The sequence below is a fragment of the Gambusia affinis genome, linkage group LG01, assembly GCF_019740435.1.
Source record: "Gambusia affinis linkage group LG01, SWU_Gaff_1.0, whole genome shotgun sequence".
Lineage (NCBI taxonomy): Eukaryota > Metazoa > Chordata > Actinopteri > Cyprinodontiformes > Poeciliidae > Gambusia > Gambusia affinis.
In genome coordinates, this window is record NC_057868.1 from 34,271,522 (window position 1) to 34,298,897 (window position 27,376).

A 27,376-nucleotide genomic window follows, 5' to 3' on the forward strand; every position below is an offset into this window, starting at 1 on the left:
ATTAGCCAAAATAGTCAGGAAGTAGAATAAGCCATCAGTTTCACGCATCACAAACAAATCAACAGTGTAGACAGCTTAGTGTAGGGTGGGATTCACTAATGTTATTGGGTCATTGCTGCAATATTTTAGTTGATTCTGTATAAGTGGAAAACATGTGTGATATATGTGGTGGGTGAGAGTTGCTCAGGAGGCATCATTTATTTATCTTGACAAAAGATCCATGGCAACCGGGGCTGTCCAGTGATCAAACTGTGTAACGCTGAAGAGTCAAAATAGGACAGAGCACAAATTTCCTACTGGAAACTGGACTTCCCTCACCATGGAAACAAAAGGCACAAAATATGATAGGTGTTTTGGTTTTGGTGCTTTTCATAAACTATCTGATTTTTGAGAGTTTGATTGGCCAAAGACCAGTCAGAGCCAATCAACAGAAAATTGGCCAATTACAATCTGTGGCTAATTTATTGGTGCATCTCTAATTACTTCAGTACATGTTAATACATAACTTTCAAAACATTTTGTCAGACAAAAGACAGGGAAAGAAAGTACACAAAGTCAAACTGTCAGTTTAGTTCAAACATAATCCAGAGTCTTTGGGTAATAGAAAACATTGTCAAAGTTGTAATTTTTATCTACATTCACAAATACATTCAACCTAAATGTTATGTCTAATACAGGCTGAACCAAACTCTTTGATTTTGTATGATGTGGCGTAATGTCAATAGAAAGTATTTATTGATGTCAATATGGCTTGAGTTTTGAGTCTTGCAGCATGATGTGCACTAATTGAGTTACAATGTTGTGTTTGTAAATGAAAACGCTGATTTGTGAGGCATAATTAGATATACTCAAAAGTAACTTAGTCTGAAAACTCTAAAGAAAAAAACGTCAACTTCAGAGATGAGTTGTTAACAGCAAAAATGCTCCCTTTTTGTGCCTGCTTTTGTGACTTCAGGACCAATTTAAAGCTTGGTGGATGATGCAGGTTGGCTCCTTCTGGAGAAAATGAAATGAAAGTTTTCAAGACTTAAACTAAACCTAATACCAACTCACACAATGACTGGATAAAGCAACAATAAATTTATAGAATAATATTGTATTTGATGCAAGTTGCTAACAGTATTGATTCCGTGGATATGCGAGTGAACTTGATTCAACTCAATTTTGCCAAATCTAGATTTGTCTAAGTAGTAATGGCCACCAACCTGACTAAACACAAAAAATGTGTTCAGCTGTTTACACTGCATGCAGTGTGACAGGGTAGAAAAAATGTCAATATTCTAAGAGTCATGTACATCTAAAACCCTAAACCTGCATTTCAGGGTAGCCTTTACAATCGACCTTAGTGCTATATAGGCCAGAGGGTCCAAAATTCAAGAAAACAAACTAAGAGAAGCAGAAACTGTAGAATCAGTTGGCAAAAATTAATGGCTTTAACTCTGAAGTCTCTTTTCAGGTTGCACAATGCACACACATCTTCACACACACACACACACACACCCACACAAAAAAAAATCTCTCAAACAACCACTACTTCCAGCTCTGCCCATATGCATCCTTATCAACTAAGGAAGAAAAAAAAGAAAGAAAGAAATTGTAAAAGTAAAAGATAAAAAAAAAAAAGCTTATCAGTCAAGTCTCATAGCACTCATATTTTTTAACTTAGCATTCACACGTGCATACAGTGGGATGTTGGTTCAGCTGCACATCAGGAGCGTCGGCTTCCGGCGGTTTTTTTTGTTTGTTTTTAAGTGTAATTGGACTTTGCATAAAGTGTTTTGACCTCCACACTCCACAGTAAAGCCTCCTGGTTTATTGGTGTGAGAAATTCCAGAGGTACAACTTAGTGCTGCCATACAGTGATAAGTCCCATGATTAAGAGTGCCCAAAAGGAGAGGGCTCTTGTATCTGTAAGAGAGGGGAATAATTAAAAAATAATTAATCAGAGGTGCAAAACCAGAGTTAGAAAAGAAACACACACAGATACCAGATAAGAATACTCTGCAATTAATTATGCATGGCAAACAGGATTAATACGGGTATTAGGCAAAATATTCATAGGGATCTTTACATTCTTGGATTTCTATTAGCTAAATTCTATGTCAATAAACTATGAATGAAAAAAGAGATAATCTGATGCACAAGCTAAATGTAGAACACATGAAACGCAACTCATATTCTTAACTCACACACCATAAAGCCAAAACATAAATACGAAGGGAGTTTAAGAAGTGAGCAGTGGAGATGGGTGCAGCAGAAAGCTGCAAATACATAATTCCATTTTTATTCCATAGCTGCCGCATCGATTCCTTTATTAAAATATTCAGATTTAGGAGATTTATTGGCACCTCTCACAAAGATGTGCAAAAAGCCTTTAAGATGTAAATCCTTCTCTGCTGCTGTAGCATAATCTCACACTGAAAGCCTCCTGAGCATCCAACCTTTAAATTTGGTTTTTGATTTTGTGAGGAAAAAAAAAAACTATTTCATTCTCAGTGGCAAAATTATTGCTATCCCTTGCTGTCAATGATTTGTAAAACCACCTTCTGACAATAGAACAGAACTTGGGCTGCTTTTACAAAGGAAGTGGTCACCATGCAGAGCAGGCATGGTGGTAAAGAAAGTCAAAAAACAAAAACAAATATGCAGAAGCTCTGTGCTGGAAAACTGATGCAAAGATTGACATCTGTGGTTCACCAAGTCTCCAAAACAACCATTAGGTGCTACCTAAATGCTACAGCTGCACAAGATACAGTTAAGACTGAAAGATTACTGTGTGGTAAATCACAAACTGTTTAGATGCAATACTTGGAAGGATAATATATTTCAAGTGAAATTAATTCATTCCAGTAATTCATTTGGCCAGTCACATAGGTTTTCATTGTCCTCACAGTTGTGCTCACAGTTTATATAGTGACTGAGATGCTAAACTCGTTTACAAATAACCTACAGCTTGTTTTTATTGTTAAGAACATACAAATATTTTCTTGTTCTCTTTAATCTGGCCCAAAATAAAAAGCCACCTGGATGCCTTTCATTTAATAAGGAAAACAAACAAAAGGCATGTGAGGTTTTGGATCTTTAATCCTGTTCTTAAAAAATAATAAATCAAATTTTTTTGGTGATATTAAAATTTTAAATTAGATTATTGTTGAGTACATAAAAAAAAAATCCAACAATTTTTGTGGTTTTAGTTTTTTAAGCCTGTGAGTACATTTGAGCTGATTTTGGCCCACGAGACAAACGGTTTGGACAGCTCTGGTCTGGAGAGATTGTGTAAAGAGAGTTGGTCAAAGATCCCCGAGTGTGTATCCTGCAGCCTTGTGAAATGTTACAGGACAGGACTGAGCGCAGCCCTACTGGCTAAAGGGGGTTGTATAATGTGTTGAGAGAGGAAGAATAGGTACAAACTATTCTTCCACTGGTGCATTTCTTGAAATACACTTAAATTAAAGGTTGGATTTTTTTTTGTGTGTGTGTTCTTCAATAAAAGATTCATTTATTTTAAAGCTTTTTCAACTATAATGGAGCCGTAGATAAATGTTTTTTGAAACTCACCAGTCTGCAAACAGCTTCAAATAGCAACATGATTCAATTTTAAAGCCTATTTTCTCCTGATTTACTTGTAAGAAAAATCTTTCTTCTCTCCAAAATATCTCACCTGGTTACACGGAACTACTGATAGACTGCTTTGTAGACGGTTTGCTACTATATCCACAGAGCCGTGTGAAAGTCCATTCTGGCCTTGCTGCAGCGGGTGTGGGCTTCCCTGCAAATGTTCCTCTGTGACACTACTGCTGCTGTCACTGTGGACGTGGTTGTTGTTACTGTTGGGGCACTTGCTCTTCTGTGGCGAGGCAAACGGGTTATAGTCTCCTTCCAGGCTGCGGTGAGGCTGGGTGTTGAACTCGGCTTGGAAAGAGGAAAGTTGCTGCGTGACTCCGAGGAGGCCTCCGACTTCTACGCTCAGAATCACCCAAATGACATCTGGCGAGACAAAGGAACACGCTTACTACATAAAAAAAAAAAAAATCCAACACTTTTTAAAAAATATTATATCACAGCTTGATCATAATAGTTATTCAGAAGCTCTGCTTTTGTTTCCTCCTGTTGGGACGCTGTTCAGTAAAAGGTATTAGAGCTAAAGGTTATAATTTACTTTCAAAATATGTGAAACAACCATGTTGTGTTTGATTTGAAAATATCTTATTGAAGTAGCAGATGAGATATTAATGGACAGCATTGATATCACTCCTAATTTTATGTAGAAGAAATTCAAACTAACTTCAAATCATGTAGCCTAAACTATACTACATGGTTATAAACAAAAAAATGTTTTTTCACTTCACGCAAGTAAGAAAACTTGTTCGTAGGTAGGTATTGAACATGCTTTGACATCCTCAATAATCTAGTTCATTGAATTAAAAATAAGATAAACAGTTTTCCTGTGATGGTGAGTTGTTTCCCTGCCATTAGTACATTGAGCAGCATATACACAAGCATAATAGACCTTTCTCCTGGTTCTGATTGGTTGTTTTTCTGACCGAGAGCGGTGCATTTCAGTTTGAACAAATATTCATAAACACAAAAATTGTTTATGAAGTTACATACTGGAGCTTTACGTCCATTCATTGTCAGAGCAATGCCTGAAAAAAAGCAGCTGTGTCAATTATTGATGTGCTTTGTTTCCAAATTTGCCCAGATTCCTGGCAGATCTTAATGTCGACCACTAAGTGCTCAATCATTACACAAAGGAGTAGACTGGCAATGCATTGTAGGATTTACATGGTAATTATCAAACAGAGGAGGACTGTGGATGGTTGTTTATAGTTAAGCCAGAATGGGAATCTTCAGTTTGGAACAGTTCAATGAATGACTAAGTTCAACTTTTCAACTCCTAAAAGTGAGGGAAATATCAGTATTTCAAAATAACACTGGCAGTCAAATTTTATGTATTTTATTGGTTTGTCAATATGAAACTTTGACTGCCAGTGTGTACTGTTGCATCAACCTGGTTAGTAAAAGCTTTTCTAAGTCGAAATAAAACACCTGCGAAATTTAAGTCTACCATGCCTCAAAAGACAAACTCTCTTTCTATAAATAAGCTAAAAGGGATCGAATTACAAGCCGTTTCGCTCCAAGCTGTAAGGTTTGTTTTGATTGATTTTGGAGCTTATTACATTTGCTGTGGTAACCGGATTTAAAAAAAACACACAATCTCAGTCACATAACAAGAGTCTGAACTTTCCATGAGCACCACTTACTGTGCTTATGTTCACAGTACCATTGTGTATGAAACTGAGTGCTTTAATGGGGTGAAGTTAAGTGGTTTAACTTTACAGCTCTATAAAATCCCAAAACATGAAGTGCTCCCTTACTTTGTTCCAACAAATATAATAATCACATGAATGTGCGTTTCTACTTTCCCTATAATATAAATAAAGTCTTTCATTAAATATTAAATTTGTTAATGCAAAGGTAACAATATTGTTCCAGCAACTAAATTTATTTGTAACTCCACAGAAATTCCAGTAAAGCTGCTGACATCTTGTTTTGTTATTTGGCTGACTGTGTGACATGGCTTTGTGTTAAATTTTCATGACGAGCAGGCCACTGAGATCGGATTACTCCAGATAGATTTTACTGCCAAGAGGGAAAGCGCCAAAGCTGTTAACTTGGGATTTAATCAGTGTGTTGCTAGATCTGAACAAAGGCTTTAATAACTTCCTTTTATTAAGACAAAGCAATCCCCTCCTTCTGTAATAATGCTGTTTTATACTCTGTTTAATTGCCTTTTTGTAGACTTTCCCTATTGGAATGTCGTGGGTTTTTCAGAATAATTCATTAGCTACCACAGCAGTTGGCAAGCGATTGCTGAAGTGTAAGTGTGCTCTCCTTACCTCCGTAGTAAAGTCCTGTAGCTGTGCACATTCTCCACTGACCCTGGTACATGCCAGGAGAAACGGGGCTGTGCATCTGCACACTGACATCAGTCATTTCCTGGGGATCTAGAGAGCGCACCATCACCATGTTCACATGGCCAAACTGATCACCTCCCACATACTTCAGAGAAACTCCAGGAGGCCAGGACTCTGGACCTGGAAGGCACGGACACAAACAAGAAGCTTTACCCTTTCAGGTGACTGGATTTTTTCCGACAGTTTCCATAACATTAAAGACATTTGAGCACAAAACATTTACCTAATTGGGGTTTGCTATTTGTAGGTACCAAAAAAAGAACAAAACAATGAAACATCTGGCCTCCAATTTAGCACAATGCTCCTTTTCTTGGTATAATGGTGTTTGAACACTGCCACATATGCAGAGGCTGGTTCTGGTGGAGGCTTTTATCTTGTGAAAAGGGAGCTGTTCCTTTCTACAGTCACCATGTGCTTGCTCAGAAGAGGGATTGCTGCAAAGACAGTAGTCACTTGATGCATTTGGCTGAGCTTCTGTTCCTTTAATTAAAAAACTTTTACCAGCTGGCCCTATAAAATAAATTTGACTCTGCTGCACAATAACCATTAGAAAAGGAGTGAATGTAATCAAGTTCAAATCTCCCTGCATAATTGGGCTGTGTGAGATTGCTTTAATCATATATTCCTGGATATGCATAGAACTAATTTGCCTAGTAAAGTGCTTGAGATTACCATATATACACTATTACCAATAAATTGAACAAAATGAAAAATTTTCTGTGAGATTTGTCTTTGTAAAAAAAATCTGAAAATAGAATCATAAGATTTTTATCTCTTAGATTTAAAAAAAGAATAAAGTTTGAAAATAAAACATTTTACCATTATTTTTCATGATTTCCAGACTTTTCAAGATAGCATGGGAACCCTGTAAAAAAGAACTTTTATGAATGGTCCAGCTGGCTTACCAGTATTCTGTATCCTCCAGGTTTTTGTGAATGGTGTGTCAGGTGGAACGGATTCACCCTCACCAATCGTCACATCCTTCACAAAGGACATGCAAGGTGCACTGAAGTTTGGGCTTTCAAAGTCATAGTAAGCTCCTATGGCAGCCTGCAAATTCCTGGAATAAAGAAAGAGAAGAATGGCAACAGAAATCAAAACAGATTCCTGCACAACAAAACATATATGTCTGTTATATTTCAGCAGCAGCTGAAACGTAAGGAGAACATTTAAGTTAAATAAGAGTGAACTAAGTTAACTAACTAAACCTTTTTACATTGATTTTTAATTTTTTTTATTTTATTGTAAAATGAGTTAGAAGTGTCTAGCAGCCTCTCTAGGATGTACCCTATCTTTCATCTGATGTCTAGCAGGAAATGCTTAAGTCACTCTGGGGACTTAATGAGGTAAATATAAAGAAAACAATTATAAAAATTAAAGCTTGAAGGGCAAAAAAAAGCAATTGCTGCTGAAAAAGGCTAATTGTAGTTTCCTAAAATCAACTAACACCTTCCACAAATTTCCAAATGGTCTAAATCTTTACCATGAAAATATATGAAATGAAAACGTTCCAAACTAGTTCTGGCTCTGTGTTTAAGGTTGTCCTCCTGTCAGAACACAAAACTTGAACTTAAAATTTATTGGTCGTGACAAAATCTAAAAATGTTGTAAGGTTATGAAGACTTTTGCAAGATACTTGAAATAAGTGTGTAGCTTTAATGAAGCTTACTTATTTTGTTCACATAACGCTATATTTAGGCAGGTGTGTGTTTTAAGGGGAATTTCAGAACAGTCAGTCACACTTTTAAGCAAATTTATTTTCGTTTTCCTACCATTGCACTGCGTAGCTCACTGTTAAAGAGTGAAAACAAGCCACCGGAAGTCAAAGTCATTCAAACAGCAAAGTAAAAGAATTCCCATGATATCCTCAATGAAAAAAAAATCGTTATTAAGATCTCAATCATATTGAAGGAGTTTAAATTTTACCCAGAGTATCTGGCGTTGAAGGCAATCTAAGCAGCGAGTGAGCGCTTGTAGATTATGTAATAAATGAGGCGATTACTCGGGTGGCATTTGCAATAGATATGCCCTGATGTTATGATCTTTTGAATATCCAATTAAAAGCAAAGAGGTTTTGGATTATATTCTCATTACACAGCAGAATAATGTAACGCAGTCAGTATTTTTAACAGATATGCAAATACTGCCACCATCTGTGTCCCTGACAGGCAATCAAAAGTCACACACTGACTCAGCTAGTTACGTTACTACGACGTCGTTAACTGTCCCTGGTAATAGGTCCAAACCATAATGTTCCTTGTCAACTAAAGTAAGCAAGTTTCATTACTTTTATTTTCAGTTTTCTTTTTTTAGATTAATAACCTTTGTGTGAAGAGAGACGCAGTGCAGAAAGCTAGCTACATATCTGTATCTTTTCTCCGACACCCAGCGCATAGCAGGCCGTAAACGAATCCCCGAGCTCACCAGTTGGTCATGTCCAAGAAGAAGGCGCATCCGGCGGGATTCAGCTGAAACCCCAGGAGCCTCTGAAATTCCGATATTAAAATGTCTTTGTCTGTTGTTCCCATGCAGCTGAATTTCTGCATGAGCTCCTGGTCCAGGTCCAGGTCCAGGTCCATGCCCTCCATGACGGATAAGCCCGGGGCAGAGACAGGGGGCTGTGATACTAATTTACACCGAGGCCTCGACTTGTCATAACAAACTCCAAACCAGGGCCGAGTGCGCATGTCACATGACTGAACCCTGCGAGTGAGCCAATACAGGGGAAAAAAAAGAAAAAGAGCGCTGCTTCAAATTGTTGACTATTTTCACTGTACAAATGACATGTAACAACTATTACTCCTTTTAATAAAATCATAGTTTTAAGTGTATGAATTATTAAATAATGAGTACAATATTTATATAAGTCACAGTTAGCTGATTTAAATTTTGAGGGGTTTTTTTTTACTCATGTTAAAATTTATATCAATATTTTTTTACTTGTAAGTTGTGATATTTTCACTCAGTATTATGTGGAATATAACGAACTGGTTCATCCAGGAAACTGACAAAGTTAGGTGTATTTAATAGTCTGTAAGAGAACGCATAAAACAGTTCATTGTGTGCAACATTTGTTTTTTAATTAAAATTATTAAATGACAATTCTTTATTAGTTGATCTGTTTAGCATTCTGATTTAGCAAACACTGAAATTATGAGAAGCCACCAGCATTATAAGTAACAGAAGTACAAGTTTAAAATATATAACACATGTCAATTGTATTTTGACTTGAAAAATGTAAGTGATTTAACTTTTAGATGAAATACTAACATATTTGGTTGACATGTTGGCAAACATTGTATTAAAATAAGATTAGCAGTGCTGGTTAAACACGGCTGAGAACTGTAACTGTACATGATGCTTAATTTAATATTTCAAAATCATGTGGTAAGATGGACAACAATATAAAGATATAAAACTCTGGTACTGAAAATATTAAAATGAAAAATACAAGCAAATAACAATAACAAATTTTAGGCAAAACAAACACTTTTCCCATCTATATTTTTCAATATAATAGTAATGAAAATGAGGCTGACAATAGGTAATATACACGTTAGAAAAGAAACTATGGTGTTCACTGTGTATTTATTTAACGTCAAAATGACACAACAGACTCAGCAGACAGAAAATAATATTTAAACAGCAAAACTTGTGTACAAGCAAGTTTCATTTTATGAATGGTAAATGCATCTACAATGAGCAACCGGGAGGTGGCAGCATTGTGTCGTAATTGTTAAGATGTTTTTTTTGTTTTTTTCATTACTTGAGCTACGTGTACGTGGACTCGCGTGCGCGTGAGACTGGGGTTTAGCTACAGTCCAGTGTTTAGCGAAGAGGTAACAGCCGCTAACAAGATGCACAGTTATCGCCATGTACATTATGGAAGTAACTGACAGCTAATGTATACCTGTTCAGTTAGAAAAGCCACAGACGTTGTTCGTCATAGACACTAGCAGCAGAAATGGCGGGGATTATTAAAAAGCAGATTCTGAAACATTTGTCAAGGTAAGTGTTTGGTTTTCTGTTAGCCAGTTAGCCCATCTGGGTGATGAATGATTAAATCGTCATTGCCGTTGTGCTTATAATACACCGAACGTAACTAGCTAGCCTGGTTACTTTTTAGCTCACAATAGCCATTTAATAAACAGCAGCATTAAAAAAAAAACAGTGGGACGACTTAACGGAGTCACGCAGCAGACGCCTCAACCTGCTGGAGAGCAGCACTTTCCCACACATATCTATTTATTCTCGTCAGCTTTATGTTGCCATGTTTCATGTATCGACCTTTAATTTCTTAACCTAAAAATATCTAAAACATTTGGTTTTATCATCTCATTTGCTTATGAGATGATAAAACTCATAAGCATGTACTACCTATATGTAGTACATGCCAGTTACACTGGGGAGTAATTTCCTAGCAATAATCTGCTTCAGAAAATTATTCATGCAACTCTAAAGATAGTTACTAGATAGGTGGTTTGCTAAAATTAGTTCAAATTAATGCCATAGAAACATGTGTCAGAGCACTGACTTGCATCAGCTTTTATTTTGTGATTCCTGGTCCAAATAAGATTAAATTTGATGAGAAGTATTAGCCATCATCATTTTCTTTAGTTTGTACTCCAATGCAATGTTTCCCCAACCATGGTCCTCCATTACTCACCCTACTGCACGTTGTTGATGTGTTGATGCTGTCACATGCAGGCACAACCGGTTTCAGAGTTGGTATGGCTCTTCATCCAGGGTGTTTTTGTATTGGGAGCAGCACAGTGGTCAGGAAATCAAAGATATCAGTTGCGCCCCATATTAGTTACCTGTTGTGTAGTGGCATGAGTATTCAGTAGGGAGTATTGAACTCTGCATTATGTACAGTGTACAAATGGCTCGAATTATTTTCTACTTTACAATCTAGGAGTCTAATTTTTCCATCATGTTGTTTTTTTTTGTGGGATATTTTATGCCTTATTGTAAAAATATGTGCCATAAATACATGGTTTATTTCTAAAAAGAATGATAACTCTCAAGATTAAGTGAAAAATGGCATTTAGAAATATGAAACATGTATCAGACCCAAACATACCAGGTTCATAAGAATGAGAAGTCCAACAGCTTGTCCTTAAACCCTGCTGAAGCCTGCTAATCACCTGCCAATTAAAATCAGATGTGAGTAAAGAAGGGAACAACCAAATCAGGCAGGATAGTTTAGCTCATGAACAAGGGTTTTAAAATTAATCTCCTCTGAGTTTTTGCGTTAAGGAGCAGATTTTTTTCTCCACCTGACTTTCAGGAGGAAAAAAAGTGTTACCGTGGTGTGATAGTGTTCCCCTTTTAGCTCTAGTTTTTGCATATCTTACCAGCCGGTGGTAAATAATCAATTTGTCGTGGTTCTTTCATTGGTAAAAGGCCACAAAAGAGGGAGGACAGAGGCTTTTGTATTTAACCGTTATTCTGCTCCAGCTTTTTGTTTCAGTCAGTGTTCAATTTAAGCAGGTTATTCTGTGAAAGATAAAGAACATATATAGCAGAAGGAAGAAAAACAAATATATTTATATTGTCAAACAGAGTTTACCTAGTTCTGTTTTTTTCTTTTTTTATGAGCTGTATTGATCTTTGTTTAATTCAATCATTGCTCTTTTTTGGTCAAGTATATACAAAGACTCCCTTCTCCCTTTTGACTTCCTGAACGTTTCCAGCCATTAATCCTTCGTAATCTCGTCTAGCAGAAGGCATTACTTAGTCAATAAATAATAGCTTCATTATGACCTTTGATCTAATCTGAGTTAAAATAGCTTACTACCAAAGTGCTAATCCAAGTGCTTACGATGTAAAAAAAAAAAAACTACATTGTTATGTCAGTTCATGTCATCATTTAAAGCTTGTGACAAATCAACATCCCTTGGAATGTTCTATGCAAAACTAAACAAAGTTTGTATGCAATTAATAATAGCTGTTTTTTTTACTGTTACACACAAAAGTACAATTTAAGCAAGCTAAAATGATCTTGCTTTGAAGTCTGTATCAAGAGCTATGTTTCAGTCAAGAAAAATGCCAAAACACGAGTCTTGCCATTTAAATATTCAGAATTTAAAGTTGAAATCATAACTTTCCTGTATTTCCTGTCTGTTTTCTTTATTTTTGGAATTTTGCAGCTATTTGAGATAGCTTGGTTTAGTCATATATTTTACAATGCCTTGAAGTATTCTACATTTGTTTGTTTTACTCTAAAACTTAAATGTATTGTCGTTGGTTTTTATGTGACAGACCAGTTGTGTCCAAAGTCAGTCAGTCCTCAAACGCAGGTAATCTGCATGTTTTGGGAATGTCCCTTGTATGACAAATTGATAACTCTTTGAGGAGGTATTTCAGCTATTTGAACCAGCAGTGTTTGACCAGGTACACATATAAAAACTGAGAACTGGAGTTGGAGACCCCTGTGATAGACTGACACAAAATACAAAAATAAAATCCGAAAAGTGTTTTGTGGAGACCTACTCTTCCACAGTAAGTCAGCGTTTACCACAAACCACATTTTGCTGCAATAAGACCTCCAAGTCCTTGAGGTCTATCAGCTTTGCGAACATAGTGACCAAAATGTTTGCCGACTTTTCTGATTTTGCATCTGATACGGAATTTTCACATTGTTCTCTTGCTGAATAGTTTGGCAATATCCTGCCTATATAGGCCAAAATGTTGTCTTACATGTTTTTGCTTTCATCCAGGTTCACCAAGAACCTGTCCCCAGACAAGATCAACCTGAGCACACTGAAGGGGGAGGGGCACTTGTCCAACCTGGAGCTAGATGAAGAGGTTCTTCAGAACATGCTGGACCTGCCAACCTGGTTGGCCGTCACACGGGTCTACTGCAATAAGGCCGCCATTAGGGTACGTCCTTATTGGCTCATCCAGCCTGGTTGTGAAGCTTATGCAACATGGTGGTCAGATTCCTTTTTTAAAAAAAAGTCCATCACTTTGTTACTGTGCCACAGTTCAGTTTCAAAGCAAAAACAACAATTCTTTTCACTTATAATGCAGATCCTTTTTTTGGACTCTATGTACTTGATAAAATGAGTAGTGGCAGATTCATAAAGATAAAAACTACTAGCGGCTCTGCTTTGGATGTTCTGGCCCCTGAGATTTGGACTGGTTGCTGATAATGGACAGGCCAGTTGTGATTCACAGGCACACTAAAGGCTAGAGGCTACTGAGATCCTGAGATACAGTGGCTGGTGTTTGCATAGCTGACAGGCCGACTGCTTTATGTTTCAAAAACCATTTCAGTAATCCTGCATGTCAAGATTCTTTACTCCTAAAGTTGAGCAAAGATTTATTTTTAATGTTGGACACAAACAATTATCTCTGTAGAATTTTGGTTTTAGTTTAAGAGTTGTTTACTGATGCCAGATTTCTTTACTGTATTTAAAAAAGCAAAAATTTGAAATGGACAACTCCAGTTTTGGTTATTATTTTCTCTGCTGCTGACATTATGCTTTAGAATGTAGCTGTGGAATACTCTTACAAGATACATGTGTTCCTTAGTATTATTTAAAATAATTTTAATTATCTGGTTGTGGGGGAAATTATTATTGTTAAATCTATAATAAACCCTTTTCAAAATGCACCTTTAGGTAAAGGTGGTGCATAAATATTATGAGTTCAGTGCAGGCTTATAATTTCAACTGAATTATTTAAAATTGCATTTTTTGTGTTCTACTTAGAGATTCACTTTTATGAGACTTTTATTGCATGTTTAATCTTTTGATTTCTAATGCATGTTCTGCTGAATTCTTGATAATGTTCATAGTTTCAAATTCAAAAGAAATTGAAAAAAAATTACATTTCTCCTTCTATGCATTACCCTAAAAGTTTATAAAAGTTAAACTCAAAACAAAGTGAGGTTATACTGTTTGTTGGGTTTATAGACAGAAATGGTGTAAAGGTTTGATTCATTTAATGAACAGTTTAGAAAAAATAAAAATTCTATATATGACCTATTGATAATCCGTCTGAACCAGTCAAAGTAAATTTTCTATCATTCATCTACTTCACTTAGTCCATCATACTAAGTGAAGTATTAGTTACTCAGATCAGAGCAGGATAGGAGAGTAAAAATGTTTTACGCTTCAGATTTTCTGTGGTAAATTTGGACTGTTCTGTACCTCTCTGCTCACTAAGCCTTTGTGTCCAGTTGTGCACATCACTGTGTGACGTCTTCCTTAGTGACACACTATTGTCTTTTCAGATACAATGGACAAAATTGAAAACAAGCCCCATCTGCCTGGTAAGGATAACGATGAAATCCTTATTTGGAGTGAAGCTTCCTTTTTCTTTTCTTATGTTAAAATATAACTTAACTCTGTCATGACTGTAGCATTTTTTTCTGCCCTTTACTGCTGCAAATTTTATTATTGTGACATCATTAAAAATGTTAGATTACTTCTGGACTAGCACAAATTCTATGCTGTCTCAATGTTTTGTGTAGTTCTTGGACAAAGTTGAGGTTGAGATGAGGACATGTGAGGAGCCCCGTCCACCTAACGGCCCCTCTCCTATTGCCATAACAGCAGGACAGAGGTAAGCCATCTAAAATCCTGATCTGAAGTGTCTCAAATTGAGAACTATTTTACCTGTCATGTATGTATTTTCAGCGAGTATGGCTTTGCGGAGAAAGTGGTAGAGGGCATGTCTGTCCGGATCAACTCCATTACCATCAAGGTTCAGGCTCGTGCCTTCCACGCCTCCTTTGAGCTGTGGCAGCTGCAGGGCAACAGCCTCAACCCCAAGTGGCAGCGCAGTGACCTTCGCTACACCCGCATCACAGACCCCAGGAGAGGAGAGGTAGATTAGTATGCTGCATTCCTTCGTCTTTCTGTCCTCTCCACAGCCAAATAAATTTCTGTCACTGAAGCCACATGTTCTTATTAAATCTGCAGTAAATCATTTAATCAGGTCACATGATTTTGTTAGCTGCTGGATGAACAATGAACCCTTGTAGATCACTGTATGTGTCCCTTCTTTCCTACTGTGGGGTTCTTATAGGCCCATTTTGATGAACAAAAAAACTGTGATGTTTGAATACTTAAAATATATTAATCTGTAATTTTTGTTTTTGTTATTAGATTGATGAAGAGTTTAGCAATAACTGAGAAAACAAAGAATCCCTTTCATTGTTTGCATGTTTTCACAAATTACAAACTGTTTCAAAAAATCTATAATTACTTACTCTTTGTCTGAAATGATGTTCTAAAGAATCCCTGTTTGATAGAACAATCTGTTGACTAGTTCACATATTTTAGACTTCGAATTAGATATGATCAACTGCAACAAAGAAAATTTAACTTAGCACTAGACTGAAAGCTAATGAAGGACCGTAATAAGGATTACTGAGAGTGTTTATATTGTGTACAACGCAGCTGCAAACAAGCAATAGAAAACTTGTTTGGCAAGTGACAGATGTGTTTATAACATCCTCTAAGCTGTACCACCTTGGGCAGTGAGTCATATATTTCCCATTTTGTGATCTGTTGCTGTCCTGACCATAACGTGAAATCGGATTGAATTATTTTTTTCAGGTGTTAACATTTAAAGAAATTAACTGGCAGATGCCATTGAGAGTGACAGGCGCCTCATGCAGAGTAAGGCTGGATTTTTAATGCACATGCACTTGCTTGTCACATGTGGAAGGATTTGAGATAAATACCCATTCCTTTGTCATAAGTCTTTGACTTCATAATTATTTCTAGATAAAGGACTGTAACGTGCTGGCGTCCAAGCTGCTTTTTATTCTGGATGACCTGTTGTGGGTACTGACAGACTCTCAGCTCAAAGCCATCATTCATTACGCCAAATCTCTGAGTGAGGCCATGGAGAAGTCAGCCCAGCAGAGGAAGAGCATGACTGCTGAATCCTTACAGGTTTACCTATTTTTTTATTTTTTTTTATTTTATGTTTTTTTGTGTGTGTTTTTACAATTTGGTCAGTATGACAGAAAATACCTACTGTAAGAAACCTCTCAGACTCTTGACAAATATTTTTTGAGTCATTTAAACCTAGGTCTTGCTCAATTCTGACTCCTTATTCAATTCCTCAAAATCTGATGACATATTATTAACAGAATATGTCATTGTAGATCAAAATGAAGTCAAGATGTATTAAAGATGCATGTTCTCCAGGAATGATATTTATTTATTTGCACAATTTGATTTATTCTGACAAATCCTGAATTTTTTTTGTGTTGTTTTTAGACGGCTCCTCCCTCGCCTGTGATCCACAGCCTCTGGACTGAACCCCCGCCTTCCTCCACCAGCACCCCCAACACCATCAGTCAGTACTTTGATCTGTATGATGTCAAGGAGTCATCCTACCACACCTTCATATCACGCTTGGACTTACACATATGCAATGACAGTTCTTCAGTGGATGAAGGTTAGATGGCAGTACATTTGCATATCCTATTTATGTCGCTTTATTTCTCTGGAAAAAGCATAGAAAATGTGTTTAATGTCATTACTAAAGATATTACACTTTGTTAATTATTTGGTGGGTAATATATGTCAAGCTTATTTTAAACAACTCTTATGTGACGCTACACAGATGAGCCTCCCCCGCCGGGCCTGCAGGGTGCAATGCAGCTTACCTTTCGGAAGCTGGGCTTTGACTACTATCCCATTCACAGACCTGGTGAGAGGAATGACTGATTCTTTTCTTGACTGTGTTTTAACTGCTGCTTCCCCCCTGAGGCTCTGTGATGCACTCTGTGTAACCACAATACTGGTTACACAAGACTGGCTGCTGGGAGCTTCACTGTTCATGCAGACTAATGGCGTCGGAAAGTGTGCCCAATGTTATAATCCTCAGTGGAATATTTGATGTAATAAACAGTAGAGCTGCCCTCCAATCTTATTAGGTTGAGTTAAACAAAGTTCTAATTGCTACAGTCAAAGCAGAAAGCATTTGCTCTTTCATTTTTAAATGTTTTAGATGGACAAAAAAAACCACATTGTGGCAATTGTACATTCCCAAAAGTAACAAAGGGATATGCATTACATATTTCCAGTATTCACAAAATTACAAACTAATGTCAGGTAAAGAAGTTTGAAAACAAGTACGTATAAAGTATTTGTATCTTTTGAAACGTTCACCAAGAAAATCTATGGCATGCAAACTTAGTGTTGTTGGTTGTAACATGACAAAAACATTTAAAGAAAATTAAAGATAAACTTTACATCCTTTTTGTTTCAAAAGTGAAAGTCACTTGCTGCATGTCAGCAGCAAGTGTCATGACTGTTGATATCAGCAGTTTGCACAATTTCCAGTCTAAAACCTATTCCATAATGTTTGATCTGTGGAGAGTTTCAAGACCGTCTGAAGCCTACCATTCTACAAAAAGAAAGTTTCTTTGTCCCATGAAAACATGTGAAACAACTTAAACAGTGTTAGGGAAACTTCCAAAACACAGCTCTACCCTAAACTCTGATCTCCTCAGTCATAAATGTTTATATTTAAGATTATAAGTAGAAAAAGAATGATCATGCTTGACTTGTCTGTACAAATTAAAAAAACATCTGGAACACCTTGCACTAACTGACTTCAAGATGAGTCTTTCTACAAAAATAATTCTTAAGTCAAATCAGAGGCCTTCTCTCTGACCGCTGTAAGACATTATGAACTGGAAACATTAACGCTAAAGCTTAGGGAGGCCTGGCGACCTGTTCAGGGTGTAGCGCTCCTCCACCGAGTGGCTGCTGGAGACAGTCACCAAATCCATCCATCCTTTACCCCCTCGTAACCCTTGATATTTGTCTAAGCTCCGTAGGATATTTGTGTCCAAGCAGGCACAACTGTCTGTTTGAGTTTTGAATGATGGCTGAATCACATCTGCTCCTGGCTGTTGATTTTTTTGCTCAGCTGACGGGTGCCGACATTGGGAACGCTACGGCGGAGCCATGGAGGCGCAGGCTCAGTGGGCGGGAAAACTGCTGCAGGAATACCAGAGGAGAGCCGAGGCCTGTGGTTTTCCAGGGCCGTACTCTGAGGGGCCGGCCAAAGATTCTCCTGCAAAGACTGCCAAGGGTAAAACTTCAAAATGATTCCAAATATATTTTCTTTTTATATGTAATAAATGCAAAAAAAGAGGAATGGACGAGTGGCAAAAGTTCTTTCAGGAAATGTGTCTTTCAGGACCTATTTTTGGTAGGTTTTGACTATTTCACATCATTTCATCAAATAATCGGATTTAACTTCCTCATTTCAACTAAAGTTGGTATTATAACAGCTTTTAAGCTCATTTCAACACATCCATATCCCTAAATACGTCTCTCCTTCTCATCTACAAACTTTAGATGGACAGACTAGCCCCAAGACAAACCCGTCTGACAAAGAGCAGGCAGCCAGCAGGAACTCAATAACCGCTTCTTTAAATTCAATCCTGAAAAGGTTGCGATCTAGCTGCGTGGTGATCAGGATGGATGATGTGGACATTCACCAGGCAAGTTTTTATCTCAAACTGACTCCATGTGCATTGCATGCAGACATTTAATGGAGTCAGAAACCTCTGAAGTTGGAGTAAAACAGTTGGACACACACTGATGTTCATACCAGCTTCATAAAATGATTGAATCCACACTAGAGTAACATTTGTGCTTCAACATTTTTTTTAAATGTTAGCCAGTTAGAAATGTACTTTATTTTTTTCCATGGGCAAAAAAAATTGTACTAATCGTTGCCTTTCCTGTCTGTTTCCTACCAGCGGTGTGCTCATCACTTGCAGAATATAAAGCTCAATCAGCAGCTTTCAAGGCTTTTTAACTGACAGTGCACACAGAGAGCAAAACTCCTTATACAGCAGCATCACACTGTCTTACCGGTGAACTTTGCAATGCAATGGAAAATCAGTGAAAACACTCAGGGGAGCTTAAAGGACAGCATGGCAATTGTTTTCATTTCCTGTATTATTAACTGCATCACTAGAAAGTGACTCTGAAAAATACCCTCTTTTTGTTTTTGTGGCACCTGTAACTGACAAAACCCCTGAAGACCACGATAAATGAGGCAGTCTGCCCGCTTCTGCATTTTCAGCCGTGACTTCATCACGAATGAGAATGTCAAAGATAATTTTAGTTGCAAGAAGGTTTTGGTTCCCCAGCTGATAAAAGCAAGAGATACCCAGGGGGAACGCCTGGTTTCCACCTTTTTTTTTTTAGTTTCTAAAAGGAACTCTTTGATTTTCACTCTTTTCTAATTTTATTCACCAATTGAATGATTTCTCATTTCTGCTCTCTGATCTATGAGCAAATAAATTCCAGGTTTAACAATATGTCAGTTAACAACTTAACTGTCGTTCACTTAGGTGTCTACAAGGGGCCGTCACAACAAGAAGACTCATTCTTTAATATCCTGCAACCGGAAAGCTCTGCATCTGCCAGATAACGTCCCAGCAGTTCATCTGCAGTTCACAGAGTATTACTTCCCTGACAACTCCAATTTACCAGGTACCTGCATGGCCCCTTTCCACTTTACATTGATATTTTATTGCATTTACTGATTAAAATTATTGTTTAACTGATTTCAGTAAAATTTGGTGAAAAATTACTTGTGCTCTTTTGTTATTTGATTTGCATTTTGATAAATCTTTTGATTTTTTAATCTCAATAGTTTATTTTAATCATTAGGTAAGTTCTGACCCTATCATTATAAGGTTTCTGAAGCTCATTAAAAAGCTTAGTCTAATTTTAGGCCTCAGTAGACTTCAATACAGTTATATTATTATTAAATTACATATCCTCAAAAACTGATAAAAAGAGAAGATGAAAACCTGTTTTTGTGTTTTTGAAGACTGATCTACAAACACTGAAGAAGTTTCAGTTTTTGGCAAGTACAGGTTGTAATGTACATGTGATAACAATCGGCTTTGATATGTGTATCCACTGATTAAGAAGTAAATTTGGGGAAAAAACAAAACATCCATTCGTGGTTTTATTTCAAAACCTCAGGAGAATGTGTCCTGGTCTGGTGAAACTAAATGAAATTTTTGCCACGATTTAAAAATTTAGCAACTCCATGGTTGTGGTGAAACATGGTGGTCAGAGCATCATGATCTGGTTTTGTTTTCATCTGATGGGTTTTAGTCACGGTGAGTGAAATTGTAGGTTATTGCAGCTATTTTTAAAGAATGTTTTGTTTTTGTCACTAGGTATGTTTTTCTTTTAAATCGTATTGGAGGTGGGAAAAGTCATAAAAACCTGCCGTTTTAATAGAGATGTGTAAACCTTTGGCAGCCAGTATGTTCTTACTTTGTTGTCTCTTACCAGAATGTTTCCTAATTTTCGTTTTTCTTCCCAGTCCCCACTTCAAATCTGTATGTCCAGTTGAACAGCCTGCAGCTGTGTGTGGACGCAGCCAGCTTGCTGTGGATCAATCTGTTCTCCAGGGGTCTTCTGCAGACCCTGGACCAGGTCAAAGCTTTCTACCATTTGCAAGACAGTAAAAAGGCTGACGAGCATGTAGACATCCGTATGGACGCAGCTAACCTTAAGGTAGACACTTAACATTTTCAGGATTTGTACAGACGCTCTCTTTGAATGTGCTTGATATTCAAACGGCGTAGTTTTGTAATAAAGTTCAATCTAATGTTTGCTTTGGAAATGTTATTTACAGTTGAAACCACATATTTAAAAAAAAACACATGCACATTTTTTTTGTCACTGTCTGGAGTTAAATCAGACCAAACTGTTCTTGCTTTAGGTTAATTAGAATTGCCAAAATTATTTCTATTTCCTAAATGCCAGAAAACTTTGCAGGAACATTTTTCAAAACATAGCTTTCTGTTATATTTCAGTTTTCTTTTCCCTGCTGTAGGATGCAGAATTTAGTATAATTCTAATAACATTAAAAAATAATATCATAAAATGGTGAATTGAAACTGTCTTCTTTAGTTCATTTGTATTGTCTTTTCTCCAAAGTGTGGTGATGGAGAAGTTTGAAAACTTACCTTAAAAATGCTTGAATTTTACTGTGAAAAAAAAGTGAACAATCCCTTTATTTTTCTGCTTTCTATAGGGTTTTGCTTTCTCTCTCACTTGACTTATTTCAGTCTATAATTATTTAAAGTTGTGAATGTTTTTTGTCTTTTCATAGCTGATTATACCTCTGGATTCCTCAATACTGGACCATCCCGAACGCCCACAGTCACTCTCTGTTATTGTCCCCCAAATGGTTTTCAGCAACACTCGCTACTGCCCTCATGGCTCCACCGCTGACCTCAGCAGCGTTTGTGAAAAATTTACCAGCTGCCCTTTCTTCCAGTCGACTCCACCTTGTCCTTACCCCAGAGAACCGAGTGCCTTCCACCCCGTTCCTGCCACTTTCCTTCGGCACGCTCAAGAAACCGAGCCGCAGCCTCTGGACAGGAAGCAGCCGCGATCCCAGGACATCTGGTCTCTCAGTTTGTCCCGCGTTGTGCTTGGTTTTGACGGAGCTCGGCGATTCCCCAAAGGGAAAACTCAACCATTTGTTGAGCCGTTCGCCACGTCGGTATGGATGTGCCAGCCGTCTGCCTTTAAGAGTTATTCGTGGTCTTCCCTCTCCAGTCCTCAGCAGGATGACGTCTCCTTTGCTTCTGTCCACTTCCTGGCACACACCATCACCCCACTAAAGGTGTGGCTCAATCACTACCAGTACGTTGCCCTGCTGAGGATGAAGGATGCCATGGTTCGACTGGGGGCAGAGTTGAGCCGGGATCTGCAAGGTGATAAACAAACTCCTGGCCGGAAATCCAAACCACCTACAGTTTGTCTTGCTCTTCTGGTGGACGCAGTGGAAGTGGGTCTGCTGTTGCCCCCCGCCACCGCTGCCCCAGAGGAAGAGCTTCCCCAGACTCCGGAAACAGACAGCCCCAGCATGACAGACTCGGACATTTCCCCGACTCATCACTCTGACAACAGCATCCTGGAGGACAGTGGTTTGGAAAACGGCATCTCCTCCGTCAACGTGGATCAGGAGGACCAAGATGGCATGGTGGAGCAGGCTTACGAGGCCGTAGAGGAGGAGCAGGAGGAGGCAAAGGAGAACGGATTGGCAGCGGAGGAGGAGACGCCCGGTCTCTCCCCTCCTCTCTCACTCGGACCCTCCCCAGTGATTTCTCGCGAATCGTCCACCTTCAGCCTGGAGGGGGAGCTGACGAGTGCAATCAGCGTCACCAAGGATGCCACCAAAGACGCCATCAGTGCCTCATTGGATCTAACCAAAGGGGCTTTCTCCATAACGAAAGATGCCTTCAGCATGCTGAGCCGAGGCTCTGGAATGAGTAAACTGTTCAGTGCTCAGCCCAGGTGAGTCCTCAGTTTATGTTATTGAAACCCACAGCGTCTTCCTTGAGTATTTATATCCCTTGAATATTTCACATGGATAGTCATAACCGCTAACTTTAATGTATTTTACTTTAAATGTTTTTGTTAGAAATTTTGCAATGAATATGAACCCGAAGGAATGTTCAAGGTTTTCAACAAATTTTTGTCACAAATTAAATGCTTGGACGTATGTTGTACATTTTGTCTTCAGACTTGCCAGCTGCGCAAGGGTTTGTGTTTATCTGTATGTGGAGGGAAATGTTGGCTCATTCCTCTTTTAAAATATCTTAAGTTCAGTCAGATTTGATGGAGAGCTTCTGTGAATCTGCATTTTTGGATTCTCAGTTGGATTTTGGTCTGCAGATTGAGTGGCCTATCCTTTTACATGAATACATTTTATCTGAATAATTCAATTGTAGCTCTAGCTCTGTGTTGTCATTGTTCACCTCCACCTGACACGATAACAAATTTTACAGGGGGTGATAAATTGTCCCAGTAATTATTGCAATAAACATTAATATTGTTGTTTTGAAAACAATATTTCAAGTAAAATATTGGTAATGGCATAATAATGCAAGTTCACCCTCTCAAAGACCAATAAACATTGTAAACAATACTTAACACTGTAACGGGAACTTATTTTAAATATACGACAAACAAAACGGTAAATAAAATGGAAATCACTGAAAGTACAAATAAAATGGATTATGATGTCTCTGTAAACACAATTGTTCTTCAAAAGATATTTGGCATTGGCATGGAAATTTTTGATCTCAGTTTAATTTATCATGCGTGTTTTCTCAGGGAGCTGAATCCGCGTTCAGAAGAGTCATCCCCTAATCTGCATCACCAATCCTTGAAGCATTCGCACTCCCAGCAGTCCTTTGATAGTGCCATCTTGGACGGCAGCCTCCCTGATGAAAACCTGTCTATCGATAGTGATTTCAGTGACAATTTTGTTGTTCTCATGGACTCGGGTAACTAATACTGCCAAGTTTCCTGATCATTTTACCTGAGTGATACACAGGACGTCTAGATTACGATTGCGTTATGTTTCCAGAATCAGGTGTGGAGTCTTTGCGCCTGAACAATACACCTGCAGGCAGCCGTGGAAGCCCCGCCCCGGGGACAGAGGGGGGATCATCAGCTGATCTCAGCAGTTCTCTCTCTCAAAGCACTGATGACGTCTCTCAGGATTTGGTGAGTTACTGTCACCACTTAGAAACATATTGATTGTTCCAAAAAGAACTCGTGGCTAATATATAACTTGCCACTTGAGCTGTGTGTGTGTATACTCTGTCTTCCTTCACTCACATATGAACTGGTGATATTAAGGCCTTCCACAAGCTTGATTGGAAGCTTTTGGCAATATAGTACATTTGATCTTTTCTACATAATTCTGACTGTGAAAAATCCTCAAAAGGAAATCTGACTTGTAAGATCTGACAGTTTGTAAGAACTGCTGAAGTTGTGGTATTATCTTTGCATACTGGAAAAACGAAGAATTCAAATAAATCCTTTTTGCAAAATTACAACATTTATGACATCGATGCTCAGGCTGAGTTGTTATGTGAAGTTTTTGCAGACACTGTACTTCAAAACTATGAAAAAGAATAATCAAATCTAAATGTGTAAGAGCATAATGTGACTTCTAATGAGGTGAATTACAGTCCTCAGTGTTGCTTCTGATCCTGAGTGGGACAGCGTGTACCATGGAGGTACATGGAGAAGACCAAATAGTTGCTGTCCAAGCGCAGAATTTAACCCCAGTGCAGCTGGGAAACGTCCGACAATCAGACATCCTGGCTGGTCTCGTACAAGGTAACCTGAATTACCATGGCTTTCCTCAAAATGATGCATAAAATTTGTCATTTAAATGTTAAAGACTTTCATTGAAATTTTCTTTTACGTTGCCTCCTAATGCCTTTATTTTTGAACTCGGAAACAAAAACCCAGTGAAAAGATCAATTTTATTCTTTTATTATGCGTTTTTTATTATTATTATTATTATTATTATTATTATTATTATTATTATTATGATTTTCTCTTTGCTAATATTCTATAAGTAATTTGAATAGTTTGTGAGTCTTCAAAGATAAATTGATATGTGTGTCACAACAGGTTTAATATCAGGCCACATTTGGATTTAAATTATGCTATGAGTGTTAAAGATAACTGATAAGATATTTGGATTTTCTTCTATTTTAGCATTTTTATTCTTGTCAATAAAAAAGTGCACGATCTCATGCAGCGTTATTGTGAAGAGGATGCAGCTAACCTTGAATAAACTAGAATGTTGCTCATGCTTTCTTGTATAAATAGGCTACAGATAAATTATCCTCATCTTTGTGCAGCTGCAGGTGAACCGTCTCAGAAGGAGGGTTGCAGGAACTCTCCAGCGCTCTTGTTGCGGGCGGAAATTGGCCCGTCTGCGGCTCAGCGCTCTGCTCTGGATGAGTCACTGGGTTTTCTGGATGTGAAACTTCAGGATTGCCAGGCAGAGTTTTTAGCCTCAACAGTTACCAACATCGGCCCTTTCCTTGAAGATGAGTTCAGTGTAGATGGCCAGCCAATAAGATTACACTTGTCCAACGTCACTGTAATTTTAAAGGTACGTCAATGATCCTAATCTACAAATTTTTATTCCTCAAAAGAAACATCACAATTTTTGTATCCAGCGTTAGTATATAGGTTAATGATTTAAGATATGTTTTCTTTAGGATGATGGTCCCAGAATCTACCCCACTGCTCCCCAACCTGTCCCTGCCAAATTCATTATAGATCAGCTGCTGCTCCAGCGAAGCGATGATGGAATTATGAGAATCAAAGGTGGAGAAAACAGCAGAGGTTTATTAAATAATAATCTGAAAAGCACAAAGAACACAATATGCATCTGCAGTCACACCTTCACAGAAAGATGAATAGAAAACTCATAATCTTTTTCTAATTTCAGCTGAGGGTGCAAACACTAAACCCTTAGCAGGTGTTGCTGCTGCCGGGTTTGACACTTTTAATGGCGCCGACTTGGTCCAACAGCAAAGTAAGGTAAGGAGGAAAAAACAAAAAAGCTTAATTGATTTACTGGAGAAAAATTGGAGAAAAAAAACATCTTATTGATTTTATCTTAATAAAATAGCAATAGCTTTACATTTCTGTATTTAGGTGATGCTACCTACAAGCTGATTTGGATTATGTTTACATGCTCTGTAAAATTGACTGAAATTATGTTGAAGAAGCTGTTTCCTATAGAGCCTATTGAAGAGTTGATTATTAAAAGATAGATTTCTCATCCCTTGCAGAAATATTTGCCAAAACATTGAGCACATGGCCAGTGTTTGATCTGTCATTTTGTTTAACTGGTGTTAGACAGCCTATAACACAGGTTTATCATATTTTATAGTGATGCAAATTAAAATAAAATCAGTGCTTCAAAGGGAATTCTGTATTAAATTAAAATATGTGGGCATCTTTTAGATTTTTTCCACACAATGGAAAAATGTTCAAAAACACTCAAACATTTCTTCCACTTCTACTCTGTCTTTTTTTACATTCGAAAAAGTTTGTGTGCTCATGTGGAAGTCATTAATGGTTTCATTATCACACCTGTTACATTTAAATCCACACACTGTGCAGCTTTGTGTCAATACACCAGCTATTATTTAACTAGAATAATGTTGCTTTTGCAGAGTCGAACACTGGAGAGCCAACTCTGGGACACTCAGGCAGCCCTCACACAGGCCCTGACTGAAAGAGAGCGCCTCCTCCAGGAAGTAAGGAAGTACGACCCCACCTTTACACTCTAATCCTCTTTAGACGCTGACCTCTAACCTCTGGGGCTGCTGAAGAACGACGACTTTATTTTCTCAAGCTTGATGCTGAGAATAGAGCAGAGCTCAATTAAATCATCTCTAAAGATAAATCCAAGAAAACGGGCGGTGGATCCAAACCGTGGCTTCATATCACCTCCAACTGGCTCACACAGTCCAGGAGATTACAAACAAACCCCCTGCAGCTGTTACTAAAAAGCCAGGGTCTGTTGAGTTCATTTTTAGGTACACAATGGTTCCTTTTTATTTCTGGCAGTTTAGATATTCAAGCCAGATACGCTTAATAAATTTACTCTGGTTTTTATCTCAAACAAATCAGGGTGGTGGGAAGTCATTGTGTGGTTTTAGTGTAAAACAAGGCATGCAACATGATCAAGCTCTAAATTTTTCCACTTATTATTGTGCATTATGGAATTGTTGCACAGACACTGCCGGACAGCTGCTAGTCCATCAGTCCCTTCTTTTACACTGCATGCTTAATTAGCAGTGCTAATTCAATTTTAAAAAAATGTAGCACATTTTTTATTGACAGTTTTAGTGCTGGATTTGTCTCGTTAACTTTTGTTTGGTGTAAAATAGCAAAAAAAAAAACATGTTTAATTTTATTTTGAAGTGTCAATTTAAACAGTTTTGTGAAAGGTAGATGAAAAAATGCACTTTATTTATAAAGGAAGCTTCCACTTCTTTCATGGAAAGCTTAAAGCATCTCAGTTTCCACCTTTTTCTCAGTGTATCACCAGGTGGGTAGAGTACACACCCATATCAAGCTTTCTTCTCACGGAGCAGGTTGGATTATTCCCCAGTGTTATTGTATTTTATTTAAAGTATTTCTTTTATACTGTGATGACTAATGTCCTCTGAGGGTGAAGATCTACTGAAGACAGCATGCCTTACAGTCTGTCCTTCCTCACATTTGGAGAAAACTTCAGAGTTTAATCATCTGTTCTCCTTAACATAACTTCGTAGCTTGCCAGGAAACAACTGACGAAACATGTGCTACGTTGGTGGAATTAGATGTCTTTGTGTTATTTTACTTGACTATATTTATTTTTCATTTTTTAGTGTTTTTTTTTATTTTATCTCTTATTTTAGAACAATATTTTAAAAAGTGGTACTGATGGCGTGAAAGATTAAACAACTGGAATAGTTGCTCTTTTGATCTGGATTTGTTGCCAATATTATTTCCTGCAGAAAATCTTGTACAGGAATGAATTTGAAAATGGAT

General features: G+C 37.7%; 2 protein-coding genes across 4 annotated transcripts; one reads left to right on the plus strand and one right to left on the minus strand.

Moving 5' to 3' along the window:
• Nucleotides 1–430: 430 nt before the first annotated feature.
• Nucleotides 431–11,239, minus strand: LOC122838470 (protein ILRUN-like). Of its 3 annotated transcripts, none has more exons than XM_044129163.1 (7): nt 11,062–11,239; nt 10,645–10,714; nt 8,403–8,681; nt 6,884–7,038; nt 5,901–6,098; nt 3,662–3,987; nt 431–1,908 (listed from the first exon to the last, which is right to left on the minus strand). In XM_044129163.1, exons 3-7 carry the CDS (start codon nt 8,663–8,665, stop codon nt 1,876–1,878), a joined length of 975 nt encoding a protein of 324 aa, XP_043985098.1. In that variant the 5' UTR covers nt 8,666–8,681; nt 10,645–10,714; nt 11,062–11,239; the 3' UTR covers nt 431–1,875. The 3 variants fall into 3 exon arrangements, with proteins under 3 accessions (XP_043985098.1, XP_043985082.1, XP_043985089.1); XM_044129147.1 differs by having other exon boundaries at nt 10,645–10,795; XM_044129154.1 differs by lacking the exon at nt 11,062–11,239 and having other exon boundaries at nt 10,645–10,916.
• uhrf1bp1 (UHRF1 binding protein 1) lies at nt 9,748–26,650 on the plus strand. The gene is given in 20 exon segments (XM_044129081.1): nt 9,748–9,986; nt 12,701–12,863; nt 14,221–14,259; nt 14,461–14,552; nt 14,627–14,816; nt 15,551–15,892; nt 16,223–16,403; nt 16,572–16,658; nt 17,886–18,050; nt 18,320–18,465; nt 19,327–19,468; nt 20,319–20,512; nt 21,114–22,306; nt 23,129–23,301; nt 23,385–23,524; nt 23,995–24,145; nt 24,679–24,935; nt 25,045–25,153; nt 25,278–25,369; nt 26,011–26,650. Coding segments are annotated over 20 exon segments (4,017 nt in total). The 5' UTR covers nt 9,748–9,942; the 3' UTR covers nt 26,128–26,650.
• The last annotated feature ends 726 nt before the right edge of the window (nt 26,651–27,376 follow it).

Excerpts from the sequence above, each read along its gene's own strand:
- LOC122838470 (XM_044129163.1), bottom strand. The coding sequence starts at position 8,665 with ATGCGCACTCGGCCCTGGTTTGGAGTTTGTTATGACAAGTCGAGGCCT. Across the intron at positions 6,099-6,883 it reads CTGGAGGATACAGAATACTG|GTCCAGAGTCCTGGCCTCCT; the intron begins GTAAGCCAGCTG and ends CGTGCCTTCCAG. Across the intron at positions 3,988-5,900 it reads TACAGGACTTTACTACGGAG|ATGTCATTTGGGTGATTCTG; the intron begins GTAAGGAGAGCA and ends TTGTCTCGCCAG.